The sequence below is a fragment of the Trachurus japonicus genome, chromosome 17 (assembly GCF_045865225.1).
Source record: "Trachurus japonicus isolate A0001 chromosome 17, Traja_1.0".
NCBI classification, from domain to species: domain Eukaryota; kingdom Metazoa; phylum Chordata; class Actinopteri; order Carangiformes; family Carangidae; genus Trachurus; species Trachurus japonicus.
The window spans coordinates 9,750,876-9,762,934 of NC_140923.1; the positions used below are offsets into that span (position 1 = coordinate 9,750,876).

The following is a 12,059-nucleotide window of genomic DNA, read 5'->3' on the forward strand; positions in this document are numbered from 1 at the left end:
CTGGGGAGAAGAGATTCTTCAGAGATGAGCTTCTTTCATTGAAAATGGACAGATCTGGAGGACACCACCATCCTGTCCTCAGATGATCTGAAGAGGTGCTTTTGTGGTGGTTGTTGTGCTGCTGCTGGTGCAAAGTTAAAGGCTTGGAGGTGGAGATGTCCTATCAGTCCTTTCTGAGGTCAGTCATCATTGGAAATATCAACTCTCTGCCCAACAAGAGTGATGAAGAGCTGGAGATATTGGTGAAGACTCAGAAAGTAGACATTTATTTTATTTTTTCGAATCATAACAACACTTGTGTACATCCCACCTAATGGCAACTGCTTAAGTTCCATCTGAAGTTCTCCATGAAGTTGTTGCTAGGATACAGACTAAACATCCTGAGGCACTAGAGCACTGAAGAAGGAGGAGGCAATTCTGGACGGCCTGGATCATCCACTTCATGGCACCTTGACTGACCAGGAAAGCAGCGGTGGTGGACGGCTCCTCTCTCCTTGCTGCAAGATGGAGGAATATAGTAGTGGGGCAGATAAGCAAAATGATTTGGCCCCTCCACCAATGATCCTGATCCACCCAGCTGCCTCTTCACCATCGGTCCTGCTCCACCCGGCGGCCCTGCTCCACCCGGCGGTTCCTGCTCCATCCGGCGGTTCCCAGCGGTTCCTGCTCCACCCGGCGGCCCTGCTCCATTCGGCGGTTCCTGCTCCATCCGGCGGTTCCCAGCGGTTCCTGCTCCACCCGGCGGCCCTGCTCCATTCGGCGGTTCCTGCTCCACCCGGCGGTTCCTGCTCCATCCGGCGGCCCTGCTCCATCCGGCGACCCTGCTCCATCTTTCTTTCTTTTTTGTGTCATTGTCGTGTGAGCTACTACACTAATATGAATTTCCCTCCTCGGGATGAATAAAGTATTCTCTACTCTACTCTACTCTATATATGTGCAAGTGGCTCAAGGCACCATTAACTGCAATAGCATAACACACCACTTACCTCCTGATCCGTCAGTTGTGGAGTTGCATTGTGTGTAGGAAGAGTGCATGTTAGATTTCTGTGTGTGTTTCAGCTTTATTATCTTTCGTGTGAGCTCTGAACCACCAATCTGTAAAATCTTAAGACCAGATTCACACTGAAGCAAAGCACAAAGTTACATTTTTCTGTGTGAAAGCCCAAGAAAAAGCAGCTGTATCCCTTTGGAAATGAGTCTGATGAAATCTTGGATGTCTGGTCTGGGTTAAACCTTGATAATGGATTCTTTTATCAGTGATATCCCAGCGTAAGAAAGTAAATGCAAAGTGTTTGGCAGAGGGAAAAAGAGTTTCTTTTATTCTGATGTATTAAATACCTTTTATGTTGGACTGAGAAACCTGCAGCATTTTCTCCTCCGCCCCCCCCTCCTCGGTCTCTGATATCACATTTTGACTGCTGGGGCATCAGATCCACAGAGAGATTGTTGCTTTTAGAGAATGGCATAAGAAATGTATTAGATATCTCTCATGCTGCCTGCAGATGCATTTCAGGGGCCTTTGCCCTCCAACAAGGTTTAAGATCCCCTGAACAGAAAAGCCCGAGTCAAATCCGCCGCTGCCGACTTCCTCCAGCGTGCACGGCAGCGGCTGCACCGCCCGTCACAGCAGCACTCAGGGAAGCAGACATGTGTGAAATAACATGTGGAGCTCAGATCTGTGCAGGAGCTCAGGGCGGAGAAGCAGCAGAAGAGACGCTCCGTGGAGCCTCCTGCAGATGTCTGGTTCAGAGACTTTTTTTCCATGTCGGGAGCCCCACGTTGATCCGCTTCAGACCACACTGCAAAAACTGAAAATCTTTCCAAGAATATTTGTCTTATTTCTAGTTAAAATGTCTCATTTCTAGTCAAAACAATCTCATTCTACTTCAAATAAGACTCATCACATAAAAAGCAGCTTGTTTTTAGACACTTTTTACTTCTTTCAAGCAGATTTTCACTTGAAATAAGTTGAACAATCTGATAGTGGAGCACGTTTTTCTTTCTTATTACAAACACAAAAAAATTGCTTTCACTGGCAGATTTTTCTGCTTATTTCAAGTGACAATTAGTTTGAAACAAGTGAAAATGATCTAAAAACAAGTTAATTTTTAGGTGATGAGTCTTATAGAAATTAGTTTTGACTAGAAATGAGACATTTTTACAAGAAATAAGACAAATATTCTTGGAAAGATTTTGAGTTTTTGCAGTGCACAGACCACCAGCAGGTTGGATGTTCTCCTCACAAACACCAGCTGAGAGCACGGTTGTCAGTGCACACAATGTACAGTCAGAGCTGTGATGGTCTTCACTGTGGGTGGGTGGACAGGGGGCAGTATCAGTGGGTGAAGGGAAATTTATCATCAGAATACGTTTTATAGATTCTCTAAGAAGGCAACTGAGGAGAAGTGAATGAAACACAGCTGTTAGTCAGTTTGTGAAGGAAAACAAACTCCTGACAGTTGAATATTTAATAGAACATGGACAGAGAACATCTACTGACTGTGTTGTCGCTGTTTGCATCAATGTGAGCAGGTGATGTTCAAATGTACAAGCCCAGAGTGAACTGGAACCAGAGACATGCAGTCAGCCGCAAACAAAAAATATATAGACAACAGCATTTATTTACAAAAAGCTGAAATATACACAATGAAACATGGGTGGGACAAATTATATTATAATAAACACCAGGGTCGTTGCTAGGAATTCTGGGCCCCCTTAAAGAATACTAAAGTGGGCCCCTCCCGCTAACTTTTCCTTTTTTTTTCTTAGACTACGTATGTATTATCGTTTTTTATTTAGCCTTCTTTGTTTTGATGCTAATGCAGCATTACACTGCAAAAACTCAAGTATCTTAGCAAGAATATTTGTCTTATTTCTAGTCAAAATGTCATTTCTAGTCAAAACAAATCTCATTCTACTTAAAATAAGACACATCATATTAAAAGTAGCTTGTTTTTAGACACTTTTTACTTCTTTCAAGCAGATTTTCACTTGGAATAAGTAAAAAAAATCTGATAGTGGAGCAAGTTTTTCTTCCTTATTACAAGCACAAAAAACTTACTTTCACTGGCAGATTTTTCTATTTATTGTGAATTTAAGTGAAAATGATCTAAAAACAAGTTAATTTTTAGGTGATGAGTCTTATTTTAAGTGGAAAGAGATTAGTTTTGACTATAAATGAGACATTTGGACAAGAAATAAGACAAATATTCTTGGAAAGATGTTGAGTTTTTACAGTGTACTATGAGTATTAGTCAGGGTCTTACGCAGAATAAATGGAGTTTGAGCCAAACCCTTTGATCTTTCCCGGCCAATCAGATCCCGTGACCTTGGCTTGCGTCCATCGGCTTCATTGTCCGACGACGACGACGACCACTTGGAGACTTCTTCCCCTCTGAATCATAAAGAACACAGTGTGGATGTCACAGACGGATTTAGACGCCCCACAGCCCAGAGTATCAGGCTCTGTCCATCACCCCCCCCCCATCCCTCCTCCCCAAGGGGACCATCACCCCCCCCCCCACCGCCCCCCATCCCTCCTCCTTTTGCATCCGCTCCAACTCGGCCCTTTGTGGCTCCTGCTGATAAGGCCGAGCTAATATCTGCTCACTCTCTGGCTGCATGGGAAATGCTGAATGCTGAACACAGGCTAAGCTGCTGTCCACTCCACCAGGACAAAAGAAACTGGAAAGCAAACCCCCCCCCCCCGAGGCTATTGTCGCTCCACAATAGACAGTGTATATGCACGGCTGAAATCCAAGTCAGGTGCTTGAAACAAAAAACAGGAGACAGTGAAAGGGCGACAGATCGGCTTAGAGCAGGGGTGTCAAACTAATTTTAGTTCAGGGGCCACAAACAGCACAATTTGATCTCAAGTGGGCCGGATCAGTAAAATAATAGCATGATAGCCTATAAATAAAGAGAACTTTGAATTTTTTAAAACTTTTTTAATACATAATTAATATGTTTACAGTTAGTGAACACCCCTGGCTTAGAGCCTTCAAAATGTCACAGCTTCTCCTCCTCCTGCTGCTGCCGCCGCTGTTGATGCTGCTGCTGATGCTGCTGCTGATGCTGATCCTGCTGATGCTGATCCTGCTGATGCTGCCGCTGTTGCTGCTGCTGCTGCTGCTGCCGCCGCTGTTGATGCTGCTGCTGATGCTGCTGCTGATGCTGATCCTGCTGATGCTGATCCTGCTGATGCTGCCGCTGTTGCTGCTGCTGCTGCTGCTGCTGCCGCTGTTGATGCTGCTGCTGCTGATGCTGTTGCTGATGCTGTTGCTGCTGCTGCTGCCGCTGCCGCAACATGCTGCTGATGCTGATGCTGTTGCTGCTGCTGCTGCTGTAGCTGCTGCTGTTGTTGCTGCTGCTGCTGCTGCTGCCGCGTCCAGACTCTGGCCATGTCCTTGAGGGAGATAATGAGGAGGAAGCAGGAGGAAGGGGATTCAATTGGCTGCAGAGTAGTGAAAAGGTCATGGGAGGAGGTCAAGACTGCGACAGGTGGATGTGGGAAACCAGGAAGAAATAAAGACAGAGAGGACGTCCACTGTGGATGAACAAGATGATTACCAGGTGTGGAAGGAAGAGGAGACACGGTGGGAACAGGAAGTAGCCTAGCTAATCCCAACACATTAGGGATGTGGAGATTCACCGATTCATATCGGTGGTCCGATATAAACGTGTGCGATGCGACTGCACCGGTAGATTCAGGCTACATCGGACATAATTTATGGTTGAATTTGCGATGCATCTCTTCTAGCCTTCTACATCGGTAAATTCCATGGTTAAATCGATCATTTCATTTTCCGAGGCAACCTGAACGCACCATCGTGAAAGCCGTGCCCCGTGCGCAGCCTCCTGCCCTGCTCCTGCCCCTGCTCTGACAGGCAGCAGCAGCAGCAGCAGCAGCTGTAGTCAGAGCCGCCAAGAAAAGTAAACAGAGTGAAGCGGCGGGTCAATACTCGGGCATCACCGGCTGTAACTAGGAACTAGGAGCAGGGCCGTGGTAGATGTTCTGGTTGTAGTGAGCTGGGAAGCGGTGGTAGCCGCGGATGCTAACCGCTAGTTAGCGGTAGCGGTTAGCATCCGGACAGCTAGCAGGGCTAGTACAGTTTAATAGCTCTCCTCTACTCTGCTGCACGGACCTACACAACTGAGCTCTGTCACTGGCTGGAGAGAAAACACAGACTCTTCACCCAGAAATGTCCTGTGCACAACAAAACATCTGTGACTTGTCTCTTTTATGTTGTTTTGTGAAGCACTTTGTAAACTTGTGTTTTTAAAGGTGCTATATAAATAAAGTTAATTTATTATTATAATATAGCAAAAGACCAAACTGCAGAGGTGCCACCACACAAGATTAGCCCATATGATTAAGCTGGATTTCATTTCTACCATTTATTTCCTCTAGACTATACCTTTCAAATATGATTTATTGGTTTGCCCTGTAAAAATTAACCAAATATAGGCTACATCCCTCAAATTGATACAGAGAGTAAAGCAGAATGGTATTGAGGTAATAAACTTGATGTGGGAAGAAACTCTCATATCACAACTGTATCAAACATCATATCGAACCGAATCTCTTTGTAATTAAGTCATATCGTTATCAAATCGCATTTGAATTGCATCGCATCGTGAACAGGAGTGAATCGTATCGCATCGTATCGACGGGAGCTTCAGTGTATCGTTAATGTATCGTATCGGTGGCAGCGTATCGAGATGCGTATCGAATCGGCCTCAGTGGTGGAGATATACAACCCTACAACACATGAGCGGTAATGAGCGGTACACGGTAATTTTCTGAACGTGGTTGCATCAGCAGATGCGCCAGGTGTTGCTGTGACGGAAGCAGACGCGTCAAGAATCATGTAAACAAACCGGACACATAAAAATACAGTAAGAACAACCGGACACTTGCGGGAACATTTGAGGATGTGATTCTGCGTGGTTGTTTTTCTCGGACAATAAACTGTTAATAATAATAATAATTCATTTAATTTATATAGCGCTTTTCAAAAACCCAAAGACGCTTACGAAGACACAAAAGAAACAGGGTAGAGACATACAGGGGGAGACGAGGGAGAGACAGTACTCAGTGACACATTAATGAGCGAGGTGATGGAGAGACCGGCTATGGGTAGGGGAGGTCGTAGGCTTGGGAGAAGAGGTATGTTTTTAACCGGGACTTGAATGTGGGGAGTGAGGGTGAGTCGCGGACAGATGGGGGGAGAGAGTTCCAGAGTCGGGGTGCAGTACGGGAGAAGGCTCTGTCGCCGAAGGATTTGAGTTTAGATATGGGTGTTGTCAGGGAGAGAGTGGAGGAGGATCGGAGGGCACGGGTGGAGGGGTGGTGGGGAATGAGGAGGTCAGACAGGTAGGGGGGGGCCAGGTGGTGGAGGGCTTTGAAGGTGAGGAGGAGTATCTTGAAGTTGATGCGCTGTTTGATGGGGAGCCAGTGGAGAGAGTGGAGGACGGGAGTGATGTGTTCACGGGACCGGGTGTGGGTGAGGAGGCGGGCAGCAGAGTTCTGGACCAGTTGAAGTCTATGGAGGGAATGGGAGGTGATGCCGGTGAGGAGGGAGTTGCAGTAGTCGAGGCGGGAGGAGATGAAGGCGTGGATGAGGGATTCGGCAGCAGGGGGAGAGAGGCAGTGTCGGATTTTGGCGATGCGGCGGAGGTGGAAGTAGGAGGTCTTGACGACGGAGCTGACATGGTGATCGAAGGAGAGGGTGGGGTCCAGGATGACGCCAAGGTTGCGTGCCAGGGGGGAGGGAGTGATGGTCGAGGTGACGATGGTGAGGGAGATGGGTCCGGTTTTGCTGAGGGTGGATTTGGTGCCCATGAGGAGGAGCTCTGTTTTATCACTGTTGAGTTTGAGGAAGTTGTGAGTCAGCCATGTTTGTATTGTGGAGATGCAGGTTTCGATGTGGGTGAGGGGAGGGTTCTGGGAGGATTTGGTGCTGATATAGATCTGGGTGTCGTTGGCGTAGCAGTGATAGTCCAGGTTGAGATTGCAGATGATGTGACCAAGGGGGAAGAGGTAGCAGATGAAGAGGAGGGGGCCGAGGACTGAGCCTTGGGGGACGCCCTGCGTGACCGGGGAGAGGGTGGATGTGTGGCCGGAGAGGGAGACGAACTGTTGTCTGTTGGTGAGGTAGGAGGTCAGGCAGTCGAGTGCAGTGCCCTCAACACCCTGTTGGCGCAGCCTTTGAAGGAGGATGGAGTGGTTCACAGTGTCAAAGGCTGCGCTAAGGTCTAGTAGTAACAGGATGTTGAGGGCACCCGAGTCTGCAGAGGTGAGGAGATCGTTGGTGACTTTGACAAGGGCGGTTTCGGTGCTGTGGAGTGGGCGGAATCCAGACTGGAGGGGTTCATAGAGGTAGTTGGACTGGAGATGGGTGTGGAGTTGGGCGGCGACGATGCGTTCCAGGGTTTTGGAGAGGAACGGGAGGTTGGAGATGGGGCGGTAGTTAGAGAGGTTGGCTGGGTCCAGGGTGGGCTTTTTGAGGATGGGAGTGATGGAGGCGAGTTTGTAGACAGTGGGGAAGTGACCAAGGGATAGAGACTGGTTGAAGAGGGTGGTGAGGTGAGGGAGGAGGACAGGGAGGCAAGCCTTGGTTAGGGTCGTTGGAAGGGGGTCCAGAGAGCAGGTGGTTGTCTTGGATGCGGTGATGACGTCCAGGATGTGGGAGGAGTTGACAGGGGAGAAAGCAGTGAGAGGAGGGAAGGGGGGGAGGTCAGGGAGGGGGGGCGGGGGTAGTGGGGGAGGGGAGGTGGGGGAGGAAGAGTTACTGATGGAGGCAGTCAGGGAGCTGTTGATTTGGGAGACTTTGTTGTTGAAGGCGAGGAGGAAAGATGCTGCCTTCATGTGCTATGGTAATTATGGTAAATACCAAAAGACGACTTGAAAAGTGCACATGAACACCATCTCATGTGGTATTTTCCACTGGGCAACTCGTAGAATTTTTTGATGCCCGAGTTGCCGAGATGAGAATAACCTTTGACCTTTTCAACATGGCGGCGAGCATCGCAAGATTCGTTAATGGTAAGCAAGGCAAGCCTTTAGAAAACAGTTAGCAGCTATTCACTTTATGTATGCCTGCATGTACAGTAAAAAACGCTTTTAAAAAGCTAGCCAAATAGCCAGTGCTAAATCTCCATGAATATTAATATTTACCGTTTGAGTTTTGAAAATTCATCTTCTTGCTGTAAGAGATGAACTAGGCAATCCAAGATTGTTTTACCCCATACATGTAGATGTCGCACGTGTATATCTATGATTTTACCCAAGTAACAAGTCTGAATCTGTGTGTCCATGACCATCTTTATTTTCTCTGTACAACAACAACAGCACATGAACACAACGCACTGGTAAATACCAGGTCACAAGTGGAAAATACCATCTGTACCATAGCACATGAAGGCAGCAACAGTTACAGAGGTCAGGGGAGGAGGGTGGGTTGGTGGCCGGTGGCTGGAGCAGTTTGTTGACGGTGGAGAACAGGATGCGGGGGTTCCGGTTGGTGCTGTTGATGACGGATGAGAAGTGGGCGGATTTGGCAGCGTGGAGAGCGTCGCGGTAGGAGGAGATGTGTTGTTTGAAGGCTTCAGCGTGGACAGTGAGGTGAGTTCGTTTGTAGAGACGTTCAAGTTGGCGGCCAGTTTGTTTCATGATGCGGAGTTCCGGGGTGTACCAGGGTGCGGAGTTGGTGAATGAGACGGAGGAAGTTTTCCAGGGGGCAAGGGAGTCCAGGGAGTCAGAAAGGATGGTGTTGAGCATGATGGCGTAGTCGTCAGGGGAGGAGGGGACGGAGCCAGGGGGAAAGGCAGAGGATATGAGCTGGGAGAGCATGAGTGGGTTAACTGCCTTGATGTTGCGGTAGGAGATGGTGCGTTTTTTGGGATTGTGAGGCGAGGGTAGAGGGGCAGAGAAGAGGATACAGAGGTGGTCAGATAGTGGGAAGGGAAGAGGATGGGGGTTGGATATGGGTAGGAAGGAGGAGCAGATTAGGTCCAGGGTGTGGCCTTTGGTATGGGTGGGGAAATTGATGTGCTGGGTGAGATGGAAACAGTCGAGGAGAGAGAGGAATTCGGACGTCAGTGGGGCTTTGGGCTGGTCGATGTGGATGTTGAAGTCACCGGTGAGTAGGAGGCGGGAGGAGAGAGAGGATACAATGGTGAGGAGTTACGAGAGTTCAGAGAGAAAAGATGGGTGTGGCTTTGGGGGACGGTAAATGAGAACTGAGGTAATAGAATTGGGGAGGGAGAAGGCGAGGTACTCAAAGGATGCGATAGATGGGAGGTTGAGGTTCAGTTCAGTGATGGGTAGGGATTGTTTATGAAGAGCGGCAACGCCTCCCCCTCGCCCGGAGAGGCGGGGTTTGGCGATGTAGCTGTAGTTGGGGGGAGTGGCTTGGTTGAGAGCGTAGAAGTCCAGGGGCTGTTGCCATGTTTCACAGAGGAGAAGCAAGTCAATGTTATTGTCCAGTAGTAGTTCAGATATAACAGGTGATTTGTTGGAGAGGGATCGACAGTTCAGCAGAGCGAGGGAGATGGATGGGGGAGCGGAGGAGTGATAGTCCAAGGAGGAGATAAGACGTGAGAGCAGCTGAGAGTAGTCCGGGTAGCATATTAGCAGAGGCTAGCAGCTGATTAGTTAAAAAGTGGTGGGCAGTGAGATGTGTGGAGGCAGCAGTGGACCGGGTGTTGACGTTGGTGGAGTGAGTGGCGTTGGTTGCCCCAGACCGTACCCGCGTGGCCGGCAAGCCCCACTGTGCCATGTCGGCACACAGCTAGGCTACGGCTGACGAGCTGGCGGGGAGTGGAGGCTCCCCCCCGAGAACGCCGGCTGGGAAGCCAGACAGCTGGGGTGAGGTTGTTGGTGAGGGACGCAGCGGGTCAGTCCGGGTTGGCACAATCACCACCACAAACACACAAGCGTACTCACCCGAGACCAGAGCGAGCGGTCGCACACTCAGAGCCGGGGGACAGATGTATCCAGTGGTAGGGTTTAGCCAGCGGTTAGCTAGCTGGCTAACGTAGCTAATAGTCCATGGATGAGGGAAACAGATGAGTGCGAGCGGAGCTGTAGAGATGCACAATGAGCTGGAGAGGCACGGTAACAGCAGAACAACACAAATAAAACAAAAAGACGAGCACACTGGGAAACGGAAAACAAACGTTGGACACGGTCCGGGACAGAAGCGGCAGTCAACAGACCAGACGCCGGCGTTGCTCTAACCCGGAAGAGACGGAGACACACAGATCACGCGAGACGTGTTGAAATATTGGAAGTTTGGTTTGGTCGACTACTGACACTGTGTCCCGACTGTGAGCTGTGGCTATTAGCTAACCTCGTAAGATCGTATTTACTATATATTCTACTACAGTTTCTTTATTAGATTGATTTAATGCTGCCTGTTATTGTTGGGATGCTGCTGCCCAACTCCTGCTGCTCAGGCGAGGCAAACGGAGCGAAGGTCTGAGGAGTTTATTGGTAAATAACCTAAAGAAATCCTAGCTAACATGCTAATTAGCTTGCTCTTGTTCTCTGACAAAACACGACCGCATTGCATTGTGGGATACGGGAGTAGAAAGTAGTGTACATCGCTTGTTCACTCAATTTTGCAGTGCATTGTGGGTGTTTTGTCGTCCACTTCAGCCACGGAGAATTCGGACAACACTACAAAATGGCGAACACACTAGTGCACTACGACCGTGGGGCAATTTCGAACACAACTATGGCGTCTGGTGAGTGTTAGTGAAGGTATCGGCAGCGTCAGGCTTCACACCGTCACAGGGTTTGAGTCTCCTGCAGAGAAGAGAAGAGAAGAGAAGAGAAGAGAAGAGGGGATCTTCAGAGACACCTCGGCCTCTCACTCCTCTTCCTCCTCCTCCTCCTCCTCACCTCGCTGCCTCGTCGGCAGATTCAGGGCTTCGGGGCGGAAAGAGAGATGCCGACAACTTGTGGAGCAGAATGAGACGCAGGGATTTAGGGAGGAAATAGATTTTAGGCTGCGTTCATGAGATTGCTGTGTGTGCGTTTGTCCTCCTCTTATCACTCTCATCTCTCGAGTTGTATTCATATTTGTGCAAACAGCTGATTACCATTTTAACGGGAACAAAAACATTATTGCAACAGTTTTGTTCTTTCGTGAGTTGAAGTTTCTCTGAGCTTCTTTTTCTAAAATTAAGTTCGCAAATTAAAGCCAAGTTAGTGTGTGTGTTTGTCCATAATTTTGAGTATTATTTCAGAACAACATTTTTCCAACTCGTCCTGCCAACAGGGTTGAAGCCAGGATTTCAAAAAGCTCTGTAGTGCTGTCCTGTTTTGTTCCGCATAAACAGCTGCTCTTCCCTTTTCCTCATCAGCTCAGTGTGAAATTTAACATTTGTGTGAAAATGGAGTAATGTTCCTGCTGCAACACCGGCACAGAAAAAATAAACCCATCAGAAGAGCTGTCTGTCTCTTTTTAGCAGAGGTGGCAAAAGTACTCATATTCTGTACGGATAATTTCCGTTTTTTACAACCTGGACCTTATTTCTAGCATAAAATACGATCATTTACTCACCCAGATAACTTTGGTGTCATTTGGAGTTGTTTTGACCAAATTAGCCCCAGTGGAGCGGCGCGTATATCCGTATAATGCAAGAACACGGGGCAGCGCAATGCAGCCTCTAAATAACACATTATCCGCCGCAAAACTCCTTCATTTCACCAATATTTAGTTATGATACACTAGTGTTATTCCCCTCCGAGCCCGTGGTGACATCAACATGCTGCGCCTGTAGGTTGACTACTAACCTCTTATCTGGATGATGTCATCTCCGACCGCTGCCCGGCGCGGCTAACTTGCTACGGCTAATGCTATGGTTCGTTTCTGCGTGTTTCCGACTTGTCAGAACAAAATGAGCAGCTGGATGAAGTTCAGCTTCCACAGGCTTCCTCTCCTCAACCTGGACTCACTAAAGCTCCGGCTAGTTGAGATAAAAATGGACCCGAATGCCGAAGCACAATGATTATTATCAGAATGAGCCGGGCAGCGGTCGGAGATGAC

General features: G+C 48.4%; 1 protein-coding gene across 1 annotated transcript; it reads right to left on the minus strand.

Annotated features, from left to right (window-relative positions):
- Positions 1-6,073: 6,073 nt before the first annotated feature.
- On the minus strand, positions 6,074-9,782 carry LOC146970105 (uncharacterized). Its single transcript, XM_085804618.1, has 4 exons — positions 9,753-9,782; positions 9,245-9,442; positions 8,440-9,055; positions 6,074-7,713 (listed from the first exon to the last, which is right to left on the minus strand). Exons 1-4 carry the CDS (start codon positions 9,780-9,782, stop codon positions 6,134-6,136), a joined length of 2,424 nt encoding a protein of 807 aa, XP_085660744.1. The 3' UTR covers positions 6,074-6,133.
- Between the last annotated feature and the right edge of the window lie 2,277 nt (positions 9,783-12,059).

Bases quoted from the DNA above. Each gene is read 5' to 3' on its own strand.
- LOC146970105 (XM_085804618.1), bottom strand. From the start codon at position 9,782: ATGGCACAGTGGGGCTTGCCGGCCACGCGG. The intron at 9,443-9,752 runs GTACGGTCTGGG...ACATGGCAACAG, and splicing joins GGGGCTTGCCGGCCACGCGG to CCCCTGGACTTCTACGCTCT. The intron at 7,714-8,439 runs GTAACTGTTGCT...CTCCTCTCACTG, and splicing joins ACCCTCCTCCCCTGACCTCT to CTTTCTCCCCTGTCAACTCC.